The following is a 21,982-nucleotide window of genomic DNA, read 5'->3' as shown; positions in this document are numbered from 1 at the left end:
TCCGATCCAACAGGTCCTAGACGTGCTCAATGGGATTGAGATCTGGGCTCTTCGCTGGCCATGACAGAACACTGACATTCCTATCTTGTAGGAAATCACGCACAGAACAAGCAGTATGGCTGGTGGCATTGTCAAGCTGGAGGGTCATGTCAGGAGGAGCCTGCAGGAAGGGTACCACATGAGGGAGGAGGATGTCTTCCCTGTAACGCACATCGTTGAGATTGCCTGCAATGACAACAAGCTCAGTCCGATGATGCTGTGACACAACGCCCCAGACCATGACGGACCCTCCACCTCCAAATCGATTCCGCTCCAGAGTACAGGCCTCGGTGTAACACTCATTCCCTCAACAATAAACGCAAATCTCACCATCACCCCTGGTGACACAAAACCGCAACTCGTCAGTGAAGAGCACTTTTTGCCAGTCCTGTCTGGTCCAGCGACGGGGGGTTTGTGCCCATAGGCAACGTTGTTGCCGGTGATGTCTGGTGAGGACCTGCCTTACAACAGGCCTACAAGCCCTCAGTCCAGCCTCTCTCAGCCTATTGCGGACAGTCTGAGCACTGGTGGAGGGATTGTGCGTTCCTGGTGTAACTTGGGCAGTTGTTGTTGCCATCCTGTACCTGTCCCGCAGGTGTGATGTTCGGATGTACCGATCCTCTGCAGGTGTTGTTACACGTGGTCTGCCACTGCAAGGATGATCAGCTGTCCGTTCTGTCTCCCTGTAGCGCTGTCTTAGGCGTCTCACAGTACGGACATTGCAATTTATTGCCCTGGCCACATCTGCAGTCCTCATGCCTCCTTGCAACATGCCTAAGGCACGTTCATGCAGATGAGCAGGAACCCTGGGCATCTTTCTTTTGGTGTTTTTCAGAGTCAGTAGAAAGGTCTCTTTAGTGTCCTAAGTTTTCATAACTGTGACCTTAATTGTCTACTGTCTGTAAGCTGTTAGTGTCTTAATGACCGTTCCACAGGTACATGTTCATTAATTGTTTGTGGTTCATTGCACAAGCATGAGAAGTTATTTTGATTTTTACGAATTATCTTTGAAAGACAGGGTCCTGAAAAAGGGACGTTTCCTTTTTTGCTGAGTTTATAATGCCGGGAGCCACTTGTGGATTTGACAGCTCTAATGCAGTTCCACCTCCGGCACCGCCAAAACAACCACTATGCAGATGTCCGCTAAAGCAGATCTGATTGAATAGAGTCCTAACAGTGAAATATTTACTTACAGGGAGGGTCTTTTCCAACAATGCAAAGTTAAGATAAAACATTGAAATAGAAACACGAGGAATAAATACACAGTGAATAACGAGTAAAAAATAACATGGCTAATACAGGGAGTATCAGTACCGAGTTGATGTACAGGGGTACGAGGTAACTAAGGTAGCTATGTACAGTACATATAGGTAGGGGTAAAGTGACATAGCAACAGGATAGATAAGGGCTGATTTCAAGGTTTTACTGTTAACCTACAAAGCGTTACATGGGCTTGCTCCTACCTATCCTTCCGAGTTGGTCCTGCCGTACATACCTACACGTACGCTACGGTCACAAGACGCAGGCCTCCTAATTGTCCCTAGAATTTCTAAGCAAACAGCTGGAGGCAGGGCTTTCTCCTATAGATCTCCATTTTTATGGAATGGTCTGCCTAACCATGTGAGAGACGCAGACTCGGTCTCAACCTTTAAGTCTTTACTGAAGACTTATCTCTTCATTAAGTCATATGATTGAGTGTAGTCTGGCCCAGGAGTGTGAAGGTGAACGGAAAGGCTCTGGAGCAACGAACCGCCCTTGCTGTCTCTGCCTGGCCGGTTCCCCTCTCTCCACTGGGATTCTCTGCCTCTAACCCTATTGCAGGGGCTGAGTCACTGGCTTACTGGTGCTCTTTCATGCCGTCCCTAGGAGGGGTGCGTCACTTGAGTGGGTTGAGTCACTGACGTGATCTTCCTGTCTGGATTGGCGCCCCCCCTTGGTTTGTGCCGTGGCGGAGATCTTTGTGGGCTATACTCGGCCTTGTCTCAGGATGGTAAGTTGGTGGTTGAAGATATCCCTCTAGTGGTGTGGGGGCTGTGCTTTGGCAAAGTGGGTGGGGTTATATCCTTCCTGTTTGGCCCTGTCCGGGGGTGTCATCGGATGGGGCCACAGTGTCTCCTGACCCCTCCTGTCTCAGCCTCCAGTATTTATGCTGCAGTAGTTTGTGTCGGGGGGCTAGGGTCAGTCTGTTATATCTGGAGTACTTCTCCTGTCTTATCCGGTGTCCTGTGTGAATTTAAGTATGCTCTCTCTAATTCTCTCCTTCTCTCTTTCTTTCTCTCTCTTGGAGGACCTGAGCCCTAGGACCATGCGTCAGGACTACCTGGCATGATGACTCCTTGCTGTCCCCAGTCCACCTGGCCTTGCTGCTGCTCCAGTTTCAAATGTTCTGCCTGCGGCTATGGAACCCTGACCTGTTCACCGGACGTGCTACCTGTCCCAGACCTGCTACCTGTCCCAGACCTGCTGTTTTTAACTCTCTAGAGACCGCAGGAGCGGTAGAGATACTCTTAATGATCGGCTATGAAAAGCCAACTGACATTCACTCCTGAGGTGCTGACCTGCTGCACCTTCGATAACTACTGTGATTATTATTATTTGACCATGCTGGTCATTTATGAACATTTGAACATCTTGGCCATGTTATGTTATAATCTCCACCCGGCACAGCCAGAAGAGGACTGGCCACCCCTCATAGCCTGGTTCCTCTCTAGGTTTCTTCCTAGGTTTTGGCCTTTCTAGGGAGTTTTTCCTAGCCACCGTGCTTCTACACCTGCATTGCTTGCTGTTTGGGGTTTTAGGCTGGGTTTCTGTACAGCACTTTGAGATATCAGCTGATGTACGAAGGGCTATATAAATACATTTGATTTGATTTGATTTGATAATAGACAGTAGCAGCAGTGTGTGAGTGTGTGTGGGTAAAAGAGTTGGTGCAAAATGGGGTCAATGTAGGTAGTCCGGGTAGCCATTTGATTAGTTATTTAGCAGTCTTGTTATGCTGTCTTATAGCTTGGGGTTAGAAGCTGTTCAGGTTCCTGTTGGTTCCAGACTTGGTGCACTGGTACCGCTTGCCGTGCGGTAGCAAAGAGAACAGTCTATGGCTTGGGTGGCTGGAGTTTTTTTGGGCCTTTTTTGGGCCTTCCTGTAGCGCCTTGCGGTCGGGTACCTTGCAGTTGCCATACCAAGCGGTTATGCAGTCAGTCAAGATGCTCTCAATGGTGCAGCTGTTGAACTTTTTGAGGATCTGAGAGCCCATGCCAAATCTTTTCAACCTCCTGAGGGGGAGAGGTGCTGAGATGCCCTCTTCACAACTGTGTGGGTGTGTGTGGACCATGATAATTCCTTAGTGATGTGAACACAAAGGAACTTTTAGCTCTCGACTGACTCCACTACAGCCCCATCGTTGTGGATGGGGGTGTGCTCGCCCCTCCGTTTCCTGTAGTCCACAATCAGCTCCCTTATCTTGCTGACGTGGAGGGAGAGGTAAAGTTAAACTATTATTTGACCATGCTTGTCACTTATGAACATCTTGGCATAGTTCTGTTATAATCTCCACCCGGCACAGCCAGAAGAGGACTGGCCACCCCTCATAGCCTGGTTCCTCTCTAGGTTTCTTCCTAGGTTTTGGCCTTTCTAGGGAGTTTTTCCTAGCCACCGTGCTTCTACACCTGCATTGCTTGCTGTTTGGGGTTTTAGGCTGGGTTTCTGTACAGCACTTCGAGATATTAGCTGATGTACGAAGGGCTATATAAAATAAACTTGATTGAAACTTGATTGTCCTGGCATCACACTGCCAGGTCTCTGACCTCCTCCCTATAGGCTGCCTCATCGTCGTCGGTGATCAGTTGTACGACCGTTGTGTCGTCAGTAAACTTGATGATGGTATTGGAGTCGTGGGTGAACAGGGGGTACAGGAGGGGATGGTCAGCGTGGCAAATGTGTTGTTTCCTACCCTTATCGCCTGGTGGCGGTCCGTCAGGAAGTTCAGGATACAGTGATTGTGATGCTTTTTTTTCAACTATCAAATCCAGAAACACTATTGCAAGTGATGGTTATGTGGAGAGTTTGAACTTTGAGCAATCATCGAATACATCAAATTAGATATTTTAAGAAAAATAGTGATAGATAAGAATGGAAATGTATAAAGTTAAACTAATTCAGTAACCAAACCATGATCCAAACAATGGTGTCTCTTTTACATTTTCCTGCAATGTCACTTTCATAATGTTTCTTCACATGTATGGCTCAGTTGGTAGAGCATGGCGCTTGCTATGCCAGGGTTGTGGGTTTTATTCCCACGGGGGACCAGTATTAAAAATGTATGCACTCACTACTGTAAGTCGCTCTGGATAAGAGCATCTGCTAATTGACTAAAACATTGTAATTGTAAAAAATGAGTAGTACTGTTCCCTGTTATAGACTGATTTTTTTGACCTATTCAATACAGAACAGAAATTCATAGGGCGTCGGGTTGGTGTTTGATTTGGGATTGGTAAACTCAATCCTTTGCTGTAACAGATGTGAATGGACAGTTTCCCAGAACAAGTAGGAGTGCTATTGACTAAGAACTTGGCCGAGTCTGCATGTGAGAAATTACTCTACCAACACTTGTCACTAACGCTAACTGGACATGTGAACAATGTCAAACAAGGATACTGGAGATGGTGTATTTGCATTGAAATTGGTCTGGCATTCTGACACACACTTTAATTATGTAAAGTACAGTATGTTCTGTCCCAAAAGTCCTTAAAGGGGATCTGGAAATTACTCAATGTTTTCATCTCAAGTAGGACATCTTAGTTGGAGTTTAAGTCAGTGTATGACTCATGACAAATGTTGATTTATGACAGACTTGTCAATATGTCTTGAAGGCACAGGAAATACATCCACACACACACAGAGAGCCTGCAGTGGACGAGAGGGCTTACCTATGAGGGCCAGTGGGGGCAGCTTTCCCACGTACTTGCCCTTGTCCAGCAGCCTCTCCCATTTGTAGTTTATGGGGTCAGAGCCGTCTGTAGACTTACAGCTCATCTTAACATCACTACCCTCCAACAGCCGGCCCTCCATCCAACACCGCGGCTTAGACGGCTTCACTGGGGACAGAGAGAAAGAGAGAGATGAACACACACATTTTTGTGTTAGATAATAACAGGTTCATATTTCCCACGACATACCTTTATAATAACTAAAAAATAATCTTATCCACAAATTATCTCGTCTTGAGTTCTTGGACTTAAATGAAAGTGCACCTAAAATCAAACAACAGTGATCTTATGTAATGGTTCAGGTTCTGTATAAAAAGGACTAGAAGGTACATTAGAAGGTGTGAGTATTGTCAGAATGAGGGCTTCTGTAGTTCCACTGGTGGTGCTGCTATGTGTGTCTGGGGCATCATGAGCGCAGGGAGAGAGGGAGGAGGTGAGTGGAGTTCACTATGAGAGCCAGAAGACCAAAACTTCAGCCTTGACTGACAGTAAGACCACCACCCAACCTGACATCTGGACTGAGCTGAAACACCTGAGAGACGTGATGCGCAACCTGGGAACCATCATGGTGGAACAGAGAGTGGAGCAGATGCACAACTATTGAAAACATGGCGGAGGTTTGAACTGAGAATCTTGTTAATAAAACTTTGAGTTACAAGTTGTAACGTTTTCAAATCATTATTGTGTTACAATTGTCAGATAAATGTGACAATATCTTTAAGATATAACTGGTCTCCTGACTTGAAGCAAAGAGTAAAATGTAGCAAATTACAAACAACATGCTAATCAGAGCAAGCTAGCTAGCTATCAGATTATTTTGCCCTTAGAACAAAAGTTGACACTTTATGTTAATCTTCTATTGGCAAAACAGACCATAGGTGGTGTTCTTCACTGCTCTGACTGGTACTGTACGACCCATCAGCAGTCATACTACTCTGACCTACAGAAAAATCTTCACAAACATAAAGGCGTACAACAACATTACAGGTACCACATTGTGTATCCATTTAAAATATTTGATGACTATTTAGTTATAGCATACTGTATATACTTTACATATGAATGAATATACAATATTATGTTTTTGTTATACAGGTATCTTCACAGCACCAGCGAGAGGAGTCTACTACTGTAGATTCACTGCCTGTGGTATCATGGACACATGGATGGGTGCATACTTGTATAAGAATGACCAGAGAGTAATGGTCACACATGAAAATGTTGATGGTAATGGGAACTGTGAGTATGCATCTAATGCAGCTGTCCTTGAGTTAGAGGAAGGAGATGTCATCTATATATGTCTCCCTTCCATTCCTCAAATCACCGTAATACCTTTCTGCTCTTCAACATGTACATTGTTTTATGTTGAACAGAACAGTGTTCAGAACAGTGTTAGAAAGTATTTTTCCCTGCTATCATTAAAAACATTCATTAAGCACTATATGTCTGTCATTACTGAGTGCTTACAGCAGTATAAAGTCATCTACCAATATCAAATGAGCAATAATGACAGAGTTGCATCACTAACAAGTCTGAGGTCATAGAATCTCCTACTAGATAGACCAACCAGCATGTTAAGTCTCTAGACTAGAACTGTATGTACATGAACCAGTGGTTCTGTTGTATTTTTGGTACACCGGTTCTCTCACAATAACTTCACAACATATCTCCCTATGAACAAACTTGATCAAGCACACATACACATTTAAACCATGTTTGAGAAATTACATTTTTATTAGTCCAGTTTAAAAGGGCAATTTAGTACAAGACGAGGTTTAAAGGGATGACATAATGCCCACTGGATGATGTCATTGGAAACACATTTCGTCTCCATTTTTTTATACAAAACATAGAAACCAACGTTTTCACATTTGATGTTGGGTTGGTGCTGGAGATGATGAATATGAGGTTGAAAAGTGGTGACAATTTCCATTTAATGTATGTCTGGGAGACCGCTCCAGGATGTTCAACTGGACACGGATGAGTTTTCTGACATAAATTATGTTATTTTCAACAGTGCTTAAATGTGTGGATGAGAGACCAAACATATTTATTCCCACTAATAAATACATACAAATTTGACAAGGTCTCTGTCCTTTCTATGTGCTTCCAGATTTATATATTGTAACAACTGTATGTAACCAGATATCAATACATTACAGACACTGTATTCCTCCAAAAATCTATATAAAATCCACCATACAGTATCTTGTCCATATATATTGCTGACACTGAAAGTAATTAAGTGTTAGCCATTCAGTTATTTAAAATGCGTACTTCTTTACAGTTCCAATAAATCTCCAATATCAATAGCCCAGTAAAATGGTATACTATATATACAAAAGTATGCGGACAGCCCTTCAAATTAGTGGATTCGGATACTTCAACCACACCCGTTACTGACAGGTGTATAAAAATCGAGCACACAGCCATGTAATCTCCATAGACAAATATTGGCAGTAGTATTGCCTTACTGAAGAGCTCAGTGACTTTCAACGTGCCACCATCATAGGATGCCACCTTCGGAACAAGTCAGTATATCAAATTTCTGCCCTGCTAGAGCTGCCCCGGTCAACTGTAAGTGCTGTTATTGTGTCTAGGAGCAACAACGACTCAACCGCAAAGTGTTAGGCCACACAAGGTCACAGAACGGGAAAGCCGAGGGCCGAAGCACATAGTGCGTAAAAATCGTCTGTCCTCGGTTGCAACACTCACTACTGAGTTCCAAACTGCCTCTGGAAGCACTGTCAGCAGAAAAACTGTTCGTCGGGAGCTTCATGAAATGGGTTTCCATGGCCAAGCAGCCGCACACAAGCCTAAGATCACCATGCACAATGCCAAGCATTGTCTGGAGTGGTGTAAAGCTAGCCGCCTTTGGATTCTGGAGCAGTGGAAATGCGTTCTCTGAAGTGATGAATCATGCTTCATCGTCTGGCAGTCTGACGGACGAATCTGGTTTTGGCGGATGCTAGGAGAATGGTACCTGCCCAAATGCATAGTGCCAACTGTAAAGTTTGGTGGAGGAGGAATAATTGTCTGGGGCTGTTTTCATGGTTTGGGCTAAGCCCCTTAATTGCAGGGAAGGGAAGTCTTAACGCTACAGAATACAATGACATTCTAGATGATTCTGTGCTTTCAACTTTGTGGCAACAGTTTGGGGAAGGCCCTTTCTTTTTTCAGCATGACAATGCCCCTGTGCACAAAGCAAGGTCCATACAGAAGTGATTTGTTGAGATTGGTGTATAAGAACTTGACTGGCCTGCACAGAGCCCTGACCTCAACCCAATTGAACACCTTTGAGATGAATTGGAATGCCAACTGCGAGCCAGGCCTAACCGCTCAACATCAGTGCCGACCTCATTAATGCTCTTGTGAGTGAATGTAAGCAAGTCTCCGCAGCATGTTCCAACATCTAGTGGAAAGTCTTCCTCGAAGAGTGGAGACTGTTATAGCAGCAAAGGGGGGACCAACTTCATATTAATGCCCATGACTTTGGAATGAGATGTTCGACGAGCAAGTATCCACATACTTGTCATGTAGTGTACATTAGAATGTGTGAGTGTTGTCAGAATGAGGGCTTCTGTAGTACCACTGGTGGTGCTGCTGTGTGTGTCTGGGGCATCATGGGCTCAGGGAGAGAGGGAGGAGGGGAGTGGAGTGGAGTTCACTATGAGAGCCAGAAGACCAAAACTTCAGCCTTGACCGACACACAGACCACCACCCAACCTGACATCTGGACTGAACTGAAACACCTGAGAGAAGTGATGCACAACCTGGGAACCATCATGGTGGAACAGAGAGTGGAGCTGAGGAACATGGAGGCCAGACTGAAGACCAGTGAGAGCCAGGCGGTTGATCTGAAAGTGGAGCTGAGCGTCACCAAGACTGAACTACAGTTCACGAGGAACCAGATGAAGGAAGAGCAGGAGGAAAATGAAGGTAACTCCAACAGGTAGTGGATTTATGTTATTTAACCCATTGAAGCCAGATGGATGAGAGGAACAAGAGACAAACAACCTGACAACCTTCTACAAGAGACAGACAACCTGACAATCTTCTACAAGAGACAAACAACCTGACAACCTTCTACAAGAGACAGACAACCTGACAATCTTCTACAAGAGACAAACAACCTGACAACCTTCTACAAGAGACAAACAACCTGACAACCTTCTACAAGAGACAAACAACCTGACAACCTTCTACAAGAGACAAACAACCTGACAACCTTCTACAAGAGACAGAAAACCTGACAACCTGACAACCTTCTACAAGAGACAGACAACCTGACAACCTTCTACAGGAGACAGACAACCTGACAACCTTCTACAAGAGACAAACAACCTGACAACCTTCTACAAGAGACAAACAACCTGACAACCTTCTACAGGAGACAAACAACCTGACAACCTTCTACAAGAGACAGACAACCTGACAACCTTCTACAAGAGACAGAAAACCTGACAACCTTCTACAAGAGACAAACAACCTGACAACCTTCTACAAGAGACAGACAACCTGACAACCTTCTAAAAGAGACAAACAACCTGACAACCTTCTACAAGAGACAAACAACCTGACAACCTTCTACAAGAGACAGACAACCTGACAACCTTCTACAAGAGACAGACAACCTGACAACCTGACAACCTTCTACAAGAGACAAACAACCTGACAACCTTCTACAAGAGACAGACAACCTGACAACCTTCTACAAGAGACAGACAACCTGACAACCTTCTACAAGAGACAGACAACCTGACAACCTTCTACAAGAGACAAACAACCTGACAACCTTCTACAAGAGACAAACAACCTGACAACCTTCTACAAGAGACAGACAACCTGACAACCTTCTACAAGAGACAAACAACCTGACAACCTTCTACAAGAGACAGAAAACCTGACAACCTGACAACCTTCTACAAGAGACAGACAACCTGACAACCTTCTACAGGAGACAGACAACCTGACAACCTTCTACAAGAGACAAACAACCTGACAACCTTCTACAAGAGACAAACAACCTGACAACCTTCTACAGGAGACAAACAACCTGACAACCTTCTACAAGAGACAGACAACCTGACAACCTTCTACAAGAGACAGAAAACCTGACAACCTTCTACAAGAGACAAACAACCTGACAACCTTCTACAAGAGACAGACAACCTGACAACCTTCTACAAGAGACAGACAACCTGACAACCTTCTACAAGAGACAAACAACCTGACAACCTTCTACAAGAGACAGACAACCTGACAACCTGACAACCTTCTACAAGAGACAAACAACCTGACAACCTTCTACAAGAGACAGACAACCTGACAACCTTCTACAAGAGACAGACAACCTGACAACCTTCTACAAGAGACAGACAACCTGACAACCTTCTACAAGAGACAAACAACCTGACAACCTTCTACAAGAGACAAACAACCTGACAACCTTCTACAAGAGACAGACAACCTGACAACCTGACAACCTTCTACAAGAGACAAACAACCTGACAACCTTCTACAAGAGACAGAAAACCTGACAACCTGACAACCTTCTACAAGAGACAGACAACCTGACAACCTTCTACAGGAGACAGACAACCTGACAACCTTCTACAAGAGACAAACAACCTGACAACCTTCTACAAGAGACAAACAACCTGACAACCTTCTACAGGAGACAAACAACCTGACAACCTTCTACAAGAGACAGACAACCTGACAACCTTCTACAGGAGACAAACAACCTGACAACCTTCTACAAGAGACAAACAACCTGACAACCTTCTACAAGAGACAAACAACCTGACAACCTTCTACAAGAGACAGACAACCTGACAACCTTCTACAGGAGACAAACAACCTGACAACCTTCTACAAGAGACAAACAACCTGACAACCTTTTACAAGAGACAGACAACCTGACAACCTTCTACAAGAGACAAACAACCTGACAACCTTCTACAAGAGACAAACAACCTGACAACCTTCTACAAGAGACAGACAACCTGACAATCTTCTACAAGAGACAGACAACCTGACAACCTTCTACAAGAGACAAACAACCTGACAACCTTCTACAAGAGACAAACAACCTGACAACCTGACAACCTTCTACAAGAGACAGACAACCTGACAACCTTCTACAAGAGACAGACAACCTGACAACCTTCTACAAGAGACAGACAACCTGACAACCTTCTACAAGAGACAAACAACCTGACAACCTTCTACAAGAGACAAACAACCTGACAACCTTCTACAAGAGACAAACAACCTGACAACCTGACAACCTTCTACAAGAGACAGACAACCTGACAACCTTCTACAGGAGACAAACAACCTGACAACCTTCTACAAGAGACAGACAACCTGACAACCTTCTACAGGAGACAGACAACCTGACAACCTTCTACAAGAGACAAACAACCTGACAACCTTCTACAAGAGACAGACAACCTGACAACCTTCTACAGGAGACAAACAACCTGACAACCTTCTACAAGAGACAAACAACCTGACAACCTTCTACAGGAGACAAACAACCTGACAACCTTCTACAAGAGACAGACAACCTGACAACCTTCTACAAGAGACAGACAGTCTGAAGCCAGTAAATAAAGCTGTCAAATTAGTAGTAACGTTGTTTATCCTTTGTTTTTACTTATTTCAACATGTCCAGCACAAACAGCAGATCTGACAGCCAGTGAGACCAGACTGACAATCAGTGGAGGAACTGGAAAGAGAGAACACAGGTTGTAGTACATAATGTACATACTGTATGTTAGCGTTGAGATAGTGTTATATGGACCAGCAGATAGCCAAACATATCTCATATTCTTATTTCTTATTCTTATTCTTATTGGTTTTTAATAATACAATTCCAGCACTAGCAGCAGAGCTTCCAACCATGGAGGCCAGATTGACAACCACTGAGAAAGAGGTAGAGGAACTGAAGAGAGAGAATACAGGTTATGTCCCAAATGGTTGTCTGTATGCTATTAAAACTGTCACGCCCTGACCTTAGAGAGCCTTTTTATGTCTCTATTTTGGTTTGATCAGGGTGTGATTTGGGTTGGGCTTCTATGTTTTGTTTTCTATGTTTCTTTATTTCTATGTTTTGGCCGGGAATGGTTCTCAATCAGGGACAGCTGTCTATCATTGTCCCTGATTGGGAACCATACTTAGGTAGCCCTATTTCCCTCCTTTCAGTGTGGGTTTGTTAGTGGCACTTAGCTCTGTAAGCTTCACAGTTGTTTTTTGTTTGTTGTTTTGTTGGCGTCAATTTCTAAAATAAAAGGAATATGTACGCTTACCACGCTGCACTTTGGTCTTCTTCCAGCATCGGCCGTGACAAAAACAAAGTAGAGTATAACATAAAAATGTTCTCAAACCAATGTTGCTGAATAAAAAATGTGTGATTTTGCAGCATATGATAAGATAAAATATATGCACTAATAATATGTTTACTTGATAATTGTAGTTGCTCTCCCATATTTAAAGACTGACCAAAGGTAGCGTTCTCCACTGCTCTGACTGGTACTGTAGGACTCATCACTAGTGACACTACTCTGACCTATAGCAAAGTCTTCACAAACAAGGCTTACAGACAAGGCTTACATCAACATTACAGATACTACTGCATTGTGTATTCTTTGCAAATATTTGGTGACTATTTCTTAAATATAAACGCAACATATAAAGTGTTGGTCAGATGTTTCATGAGCTGAAATTAAAGATCCCAGAATTTTTCCATACCCACAAAAAGCTTATTTCTCTCGAATTTTGTGTACAAATTTGTTTACATCCCTGTCAGTGAACATTTGGCATGCAGACTGAAGGAATGTCCACCAGCGCTGTTGCCAGAGAAATGAATGTTCATTCCAACGTTGTTTGTAGAATTTGGCAGAATGTCAAACCAGTCTCAATAACCGCAGACCACATGTAACTACGCCAGCCTAGGATCTTCACATCCGGCTTCTTCACCTGCGGGATCATCTGAGACCAGTCACCCGGACAGCTGATGAAACTGAGTTTTTCTGTCTGTAATTAAGCCCTTTTGTGGGGAAAAACTTCTGATTGGAAAAAAAACTTCTGATTGAAATAAATAAATTAGGCCCTAATCTATGGATTTCACATGACTGGGCAGGAACGCAGCCATGGGTGGGCCTGGTAGGGCATAGGCTGCGTTCCTGCCCAGTCATGTGAAATCCATAGATTAGGGCCTAATTTATTTATTTAAATTGACTGATTTCCTTATATGAACTGTGACTCAGTAGAATCATTGAAATTGTTGCATGTTGCATTTATATTTTTGTTCAGTGTATATATACATAAGAATGAATATACAATATAATATTTTTGTCATGCAGGTATCTTCACTGCACCAGTGAGAGGAGTCTACTACTTTAGATTCACTGCCTGTGGTATCATGGATGGGTGTACAGTATACTTGACCAGAGAGTAATGGTCACATACGAAGATGTTGATGCTGATCGGGATTGGGAGTAGGCATCTAATGCAGCTGTCCTTGAGTTAGAGGAGGGGGATGTGGTTTATATGCATCTACAGTACCTGGAAACTGCAGGCTGGCTGTATGGTGATTCAAACAACCGTAACTCCTTCAGCGGATTCTTGCTCCTCACCATGTAAATGATGTCATGTTGAACGGAATGTGTTTTTCCGTGGTATTGTTAAATATATTCATTAAGCATTTACTATATGAAACCTGGCTCAGCAAGTCTGTTCTTGATAAGGATATTTGTATAAATGGTTACAATGTGTATTGCACTGATAGAGTTAAGAAAGGTGGGGGTGTGGCTATATATGTAAAGACTACATTTCTTGTAAGTGTGGCAAAGTCTGAAACTATTTGTAAACAGAATTTCTTGCTTTGAAAATTGAGGTTTCAAAGGGTCTCTCTGTAACTGTGATTGGCTGTTATAGACCCCCTCTGCTCTCGGTGATGCATTTTCTTCTCTGATGCACCTTATGTCTAAACTTCTTTACAGTGAAATGGTGTTGGTTAAAGCCGGTGTCTGATGATTTAAAAATGTTTTGTAATTCTATGAATCTTACCCAGTTGATTAACTCACTCACTCGCCCAAATCTTAAATGCCCAGATAAATCTACCCTGATTGATTTGATATTGACAAATGTTCCAGATACATATTCTGCGGTTGGTGTTTTTTGTAATGATTTAAGTGACCATTGTGCTGTTGTTGCTGTTAGAAATACTAAGGTTCCTAAGACAAACGCATGCTTTATTCGTAAGAGAAATTTGAAGAGTTTTAATGAGCAGGCTTTCTTTCATGATTTGTTTTATTTTGACTGGAGCACTGGAGTTTATTCCTGATGTGGAAACTGCCTGGAAATTCTTTCAGGATGGTTTTCTCCAAATAGTAAACAAACATGCCCCATTCCACAGGTTCAGGGTTAAAGGGCGGGATGATCCATGGTTTTCTTCTGAGCTGTCTTGTATTATTCACAAACGTAATCTAGCCTGGGCTAAAGCAAGGAAATCATGTTCTGATACTGATTGGCTTCTTTTTAGGCAGTTGCGAAACAAGTGTTCTTTTCTTCTCAGGAAGGCCAAGTCTGAATGTTTTATGTCTGTTAGCACTTATAACCTGAATGACCCTAGAAAGTTGTGGAAGGCTATTAAGTCTATGTCTGGAAACAGTAATGTTAATGAATTACCGTCATGTGTATTGAAGGACTTTGTTGCTATATATGACAAAACTGAAATGCTGAATTGTTTTAATCATCTGGTAGGCTGTTTGATTCAGTGTCCTCTGTCTCTGTACAACCCTGTGTGGATGAACCAGCGAGAGCTGGTCAAACTTTTAGCTTTTTTCCATTCTCAGTGCAGGAGATACATAAAGCCCTGAAATCCGTAGATCATTGAAAGCCTGATCTTCTTGATCCCTGCTTTTTAAATCTGGCAGCTGATTTCATAGCTGAACCACTTACATATCTGTTCAATCTAACCCTGGAATGTAATGAAATTCCAAAGATCTGGAAAATTTGTCCTTCAACTTTTAAAAGGGGGAGCTCCAACTCTTTTAAATAATTATAGGCCAATCTCAAAGCTGTCACCCCTGGTGAAAATACTTGAAACCCTTGTGAGTGAACAGCTAAAATAGTTTTTATATAATAACTCTACTTTATAAATGTACCAATCGGGTTTCAGGAAGAAGCATAGAATAATTACAGCAGCCATGAAGGTTTTAAAGGATATCACTGAAGCCCTTGACAAAAAAACAGCACTGAGTCTCACTTTTTATTGATCTCTCTAAGGCTTTTGATACAGTTGATCATGCTATACTGAGGCAGAGATTGTCAAGTGTAGGTCTTTCGGAGCATGCAGTTGCATGGTTTGCTAACTATCTGTCTGATAGAACTCAGTGCACTCAATTTGATGGGCTCATGTCTGTTAAATTGTCTGTCTGTAATGGTGTGCCCCAGGGCTCTGTACTTGGTCCCCTCTTATTCACTATTTATATAAATAATTTAGACAAAAATGTGCAAAATGCGCAACTTCACTTTTATGCTGATGATACTGTTATTTATTGTTGTGCGTCGTCTCCCACAAAAGCTTTCCAGAACTTGCAAACTGCTTTTTATACTGTTCAACATACCTTGTGTCAATTGAAGCTTATCCTCAAACTGACAAAACTAAACTAATAGTGTTTTCTAAAGCAAGAAATTGATCTCTGAACCTTTCACCTATTACTACCGGTCAGGGCAATGAGATTGAGACTCTGACTTTGAGATTTATTTTAAACTGTAAAACCCTTACGCCCCACTGCACTTTGTATACCAGGGTTGGCTGGCCTTCTCTAGTCACTCGTAGGCTCAGTCACTGGTATACTTTTATTTACAAAGCCATTTTGGGTTTACTACCATTTTATTTGGGCATTTTTATTGTTCAGAAAAGTGGTGGGTACTCTCTTTGTTCGCAGGACTTTATCCTGCTAACTGTTCCAAATGTCCGAACTGAATTTGGTAAAAGGGCTTTTATGTACTCTGCGCCATCGTCTTGGAACGACTTACAAAATACTTTTAAACTGGAAGAACTTGTCCCGATTGGTGTTTTTAAATCACTGATTAAGGATTTTGAGACTGATTCCCTGAACTGTCAATGTTTTTAATTTGCTGTTTAATGATTGTGTTATACTCTTGTGAATTCTATGGTTTTTACTAGATTACTTTGAGTTTTTCATGTTGTCTGTCTGTAATTGTGTAATGACTTGGTGCTGCCTATCTTGGCCAGGACGCTCTTGAAAAATATATTTTAATTCTCAATGAGCCCTTCCTGGTTAAATAAAGGTGAAATAAAATAAAATAAATATGTCTGTCATCACTGAGTGCTTACAGCAGTATAAAGTCATCTACTAATATGAAACGAGAAATAATGACCATGTTGACTGGTGCATCATTAAGAAGTTACAGAATCTCCTAATCTCCTACAGAATCTCCTACTAGATAGACCAACTAGCAGTTGTTCTGTTGTATTTTTGGTACTTTGTAACTGTGGTCATTCCTGCAGAAAACCACATTGATATCAAAGGAATTTATTCTTGCCAACTGAAAACAGATATCCCTATGAACATAGAGTTCAATCTTGGTTTCATCAGACCAGAGAATCTTGTTTCTCATGCTCTGAGAGTCCTTTAGGTGCCTTTTGGCAAACTCCAAGCGGGCTGTCATGTGCCTTTTACTGAGGAGTGGCATCCGTCTGGCCACTCTACCATAAAGGCCTGATTGGTAGGGTGCTGCAGAGATGGTTATCCTTCTGGAAGGTTCTCCCATCTCCACAGAAGAACTCAGGAGCTCTGTCAGGTTCTTGGTTACCTCCTTGAACAAGGCCCTTCTCCCCCAATTGCTCAGCTTGGCCAGGCAGACAGTTCTTGGAAAAGTCTTGGTGGTTCCAAACTTGTTCCATTTAATTTGTATTTATTTAACCTGTATTTAACTAGGCAAGTCAGTTAAGAATAAATTATTATTTACAATGACGGCCTACCGTCATTAACAGTGGGTTAACTGCCTTGTTCAGTGGCAGAATAACATATTTTTACCTTGTCAGCTTGGGGATTCAATACAGCAATCTTTCGGTTTCTGGCCCAACGCGCTAACCACTAAGCTACCTGCCGCCCCAAGAATGCTGGAGGCCACTGTATGGTCTATGCCTCGATACCATCCTGTCTCAGAGCTCTACGGACATTTCCTTCGACCTCATGGCTTGGTTTTTGCTCTGACAGTGGGACCTTATATAGACAGGTGTGTGCTTTTCCAAATTATGTCCATTCAATTTAATTTACCACAGGTGGACTCCAATCAAGTTGTAGAAACATCTCAAGAATGATCCATGGAAACAGGATGCACCTGAGCTCCATTTTGAGTCTCATAGCAAAGGGTCTGAATACTTATGTAAATAAGGTATTTCAACAGGTATTTCAACATTTACTAAAAACCTGTTTTCGCTTTGTCATTATGGGGTACTGTGTGTAGATTGATGAGGAAAAAAACTAATTTAATTAATTTTAGACAAAGGCTGTAACGTAACAAAATGTGGAAAAAGTCAAGGGGTCTGAATACTTTCCCGAATGCACTGTATAAGTGAGATAAATACAACAATGCCTGCTTAGACCATTTGGGCCCTGTTAGTAACTCCTTAGACACACCTCCACAACATCCCCACCATCCACCTCCCTCTCTCTATCATGGACCTCTCTTCCCCTGATCTCTCTTCATTTTGCTGAGTAGGGTGAATTCTAACCAGGATGCAATTAGGGGGGCTGAGGAGAAGGGGGAGGAGGAGGCGGGGCCCTCCATCATGTTTCTGTGTCAGTTCCACTTCCCACCGCGCCCCAACCCCAATCCCCCATCCTCTTATCTTACCGTTGAACAAGACGAACGCTAATGTTTGTCTCACAAAAAATCGAAAGTGGCGTTTCAAAGCTGCGGGCCAATTTGTACAAATGTATGTATAAATGTGTGGTGCACTCTCTTAACGTCTTACTGTGGGAGACCGTGGGAGGGGAGGGCAGGCTGGAGAGAGCTCTATATCAGAGCCATACACAGCTAGATGCTGTATCACAGTGTCACAGGTGCTACTTACGCTTTTATCTCTTATGCACAGTCAGGGATTTGGTTCGGTAGCAACATGTGGCAGTGGTCCATTGTCTACACTTTTGGAGCTAATTTTCACTTTCACAAGTATGTGACAAGTAACTGCCATCTTATCCTTCAGTGACACCAACAGGATAGTTAGGTAGTGATTCAAACATCTCACCAACAGTGTTTGTGTGGTCATTGTCAGTCAACCACAGTATGAAGGGGGAAAGGATCGTATCACCTAAATCATTTCTATCCACCACATTAGCATGTATGCCTTTCCTGCAGTCAAATGACCTAGTGGCCTCATGGGTGGAATGTTATTCATATTTTTCATAATTTCATAATTAATAAACATTATTTATTTTTTTCACGCAGAAAATGTGTTGTTTCTATGTCAAACGGTTTTCTTATATTTCCGTCTTTTGTGATGTGTATAAAGTGTATTGTTGGGAAGCAAAACAAAACATGTAATACATTTCAACTCTATATCTGACATGGTACAGGTGTCTTCTCTTTTTAAGCCCATAACCACGTGTGTGAGGTGTATACTTTTGTTTCAAAGTAGATGTTTAAGACTACCAAGAAACACTCTGTGGGACCCTGATTTAGTCCAGTTTAGCAAAAGGTTAAACAATGTTAGACATTTCATATAACAGTGAAACCTTGCAGGCAAGCAGTGGCAGGAACATCTCTTGATCTCTTGGAGGTCTTACTAGATGCCCACCTGTACAGCATCCCTTCTCAAGTCACATAAGAATGATACTGTATTGCAGTGAATTCGGTGTTAGCCCAACCAAACCCAATTCCCTGAGGGTTTCTTCTGTTTGTTTAGAATTGATCATCCAAAACCTTATATGGTGGTGAATGTTTTAATTTGTTTCTGTTTTGTTTGTTGCTGTGCATTTTCGTTTGGATTGTGTGAAAAATCCCCCAAAATACACAGTGGGTCTAGGACTTACTATGAGGTTGACCGTGCTCCATTGGTACTTACCAAGTACTATGAGAATGGCCGGGCTCCATTAGGACTTATCCTGTACTATGAGGTTGATCGTGCTCCATTGGTACTTACCAAGTACTATGAGAATGGCCGGGCTCCATTAGGACTTACCCTGTACTATGAGGTTGACCGTGCTCCATTGGTACTTACCAAGTACTATGAGAATGGCCGGGCTCCATTAGCACTTATCCTGTACTATGAGGTTGATCGTGCTCCATTGGTACTTACCAAGTACTATGAGAATGGCCGGGCTCCATTAGGACTTACCCTGTACTATGAGGTTGATCGTGCTCCATTGGTACTTCCCCCCATTCTTCACCTTGCAGCTGTACTCGCCCGAGTCGCCCAGGCTGAGGTCACTGATCAGCAGGGAGGCGTCCCCCTTGAGGTAGTCCCCGGCTAAGGACAGCCGGCCCGCCTCCGCCTCATTGGGGTCGTACACCCGGCCCGCGAAGTAGGTGATCACCTGGCGGGGAGGGAGGGAAGGTGGCAAGGAGGGAGGGAATGAGGTACAGAGAGATAAGAGTTAGTGTTAGAGGTTCTGGCTGTGCATAGCAGGACTTGTGTAGGAAAGTGGAAATGGTGGTTCTGTACCCATGGTTATCTGGAGAAGGGTTGTGGATATGTGTAGGTGACACGCACATTGATACAGTACACGCACATATGCATCACTTAGGGGGGAATGATGAGGTATGCTAATGACCATTGTCAATCATTATAAACACAGATATCATATCATTGTGATTATGTGGTGATCATACTACATGCTGTGCTACAATACCTTCAGAAAGTATTCACACCCCTTTACTTATTACACATTTTGTTGTGTTACAGCCTGAATTAAAAATGGATAAAACAACATTCTCATCCATCTACACACAATACCCCATGATGAGAAGGTGAAAACATGCTTTTAGAAATCTTTGCACATATATTGAAAATTAAATACAGAAATATCTAATTTACCCCTGAGTCAAAACATGTTAGAATCACCGTTGGCAGTGATTAAAGCTGTGAACCACAAAGACCAGGGAAGTTTTCCAATGCCTTGCAAAGAAGGGTACATATTGGTAGATGGGTAAAAAAAAAAGCAGACATTGAATATCCCTTTGATCATGGCAAAGTTATTAATTCCACTAATTCCACATGCAATATTTTTATTCTGTACAGGCTTCTTTCTTTTCATTTTGTCATTTAGGTTAGTATTGTGGACTAACTACAATGTTGTTTATCCATCCTCAGTTTTAACCTATCACAGCCATTCAACTCTGCAACTGTTTTAAAGTCCCCATTGGCCTTACAGTGAAATCCCTGAGCGGTTTCCTTCTTCTCCAGCAACAGAGTTGATGCCTGTATCTTTGTAGTGACTGGGTGTATTGATACACCATCCAAAGTGGAATTAATAACTTTGCCATGATCAAAGGGATATTCAATGTCTGCTTTTTTTTTTACCCATCTACCAATATGTACCCTTCTTTGCAAGGCATTGGAAAACTTCCCTGGTCTTTGTGGTTGAATATGTGTTTGAAATTCACTGCTTGACTGAGGGACCTTACATATAATTGTTTGTGTAGAGTACAGAGATGAGGCAGTCATTCAAATATCATGTCATTCAAAAGTCCATGGAACTTATGTGACTTGTTAATAAAATGTTTATTCCTGAACTTATTTAGGTTTGCCATAACAAAGGGGTTGAATACTTATTGACTCAAGACATTTCAGCTTTTCATTTTGTATTAATAAAAAATCAAACAAATGTTTTAAACATAATTCCACTTTGACATTATGGGAAATTGTGTGAAGGACCGTGACACAACATTTCAATTTAATCAATTTAAAAATCAAGCTGTAACACAACAAAATGTGGAAAAAGTAAAGGGGTATGAATACTTTCTGAAGACTGTATATAAACAACTGTGTCTACCACTACATTATCTCAGACCCAAAGACAAAACAAGACATTACTTCATCACTTAACCATGTAGGGAAATTCATAAATTAACAAATGCAGGGAAAATGCAGATTTTTCTCAGCCCACAGCACTTAAAGTTTATAACCCCCATTGCAGGTATTAAACATCACCATGGATATCCAAGCAGAGCCTGTAAAGTGGGTGAATGCGATTTTATTTTCTGCGGATAAATAGCAGGCCTTGTAAACTATCCTTCACCGAAGGCAAACTGTAGCAGCACTTTCAATAACCTGCAGGGAGAGAGTGGAGGGAAAATGGAGGCGGCCATATTGGTCTAACAAGCTTGACGGTACCTCAGATATTAGCTTGACCAGTGGCCAAATGGAAAGAAAACTCTGCCCACTTGCAGAAGTGCAAATGGGTTGAGTGAAACCAGAATGACTCTAAAAACAAGACAGTTTGCTGAAAGATCTTCAAAGTTGAGAGAAGTGGATGAGCGATTGATTCAGTCCTTTGGGGGTAATCCTAGTCATTGAGAAGAGTGGGTCCCTATATAGACCCATATGAACTGGAGAAAGTGACGCACTGTTTGTTATGTCATGATGGGGGAGAAGCTGTGTCTGTGTCATAGAGCTGAGGATGCTTATCCATTCACAGAAGACACACTGCTGATGTATGCCTGGGTGGTTCAGCTGTCTAAGTCGTTGCTTCTCGATCACATATATTCATGGTGTACTACCGCTCCCAGTATGGGTTCAAATCAGATCCACTTCTCTAGTGCTTTCTCTCCTCCTATCTACTGTCTCTATCCTGTACAAAGAAACAACATAAATGCTGTATATAGCCTTGTTATTGTTATATCATTTTATTGTGTTACTTTTTATATTTTTTTAAACTTTTGTTTATTTAGTTAATAATTTCTTAACT

At 42.3% G+C, this 21,982-nt stretch overlaps 1 protein-coding gene across 1 annotated transcript in view; it reads right to left on the bottom strand.

The window, feature by feature from the left end:
• The window catches only part of LOC139537710 (CXADR-like membrane protein), a 122,009-nt gene that overhangs the window by 8,934 nt on the left and 91,093 nt on the right, over positions 1–21,982 (bottom strand). Inside the window, exons 3-4 of the mRNA XM_071339330.1 lie at positions 19,411–19,609; positions 4,965–5,132 (exon numbers count right to left, since the gene is read on the bottom strand). Coding sequence (XP_071195431.1) covers positions 4,965–5,132; positions 19,411–19,609 — 367 coding nt within the window. The remainder of the gene's footprint in view (positions 1–4,964; positions 5,133–19,410; positions 19,610–21,982) is intronic.

The sequence above is a fragment of the Salvelinus alpinus genome, chromosome 13, assembly GCF_045679555.1.
Source record: "Salvelinus alpinus chromosome 13, SLU_Salpinus.1, whole genome shotgun sequence".
NCBI classification, from domain to species: domain Eukaryota; kingdom Metazoa; phylum Chordata; class Actinopteri; order Salmoniformes; family Salmonidae; genus Salvelinus; species Salvelinus alpinus.
The sequence above is the reverse complement of the archived record's forward strand: the minus strand, read 5'-3'. Positions and strand labels throughout refer to the sequence as shown.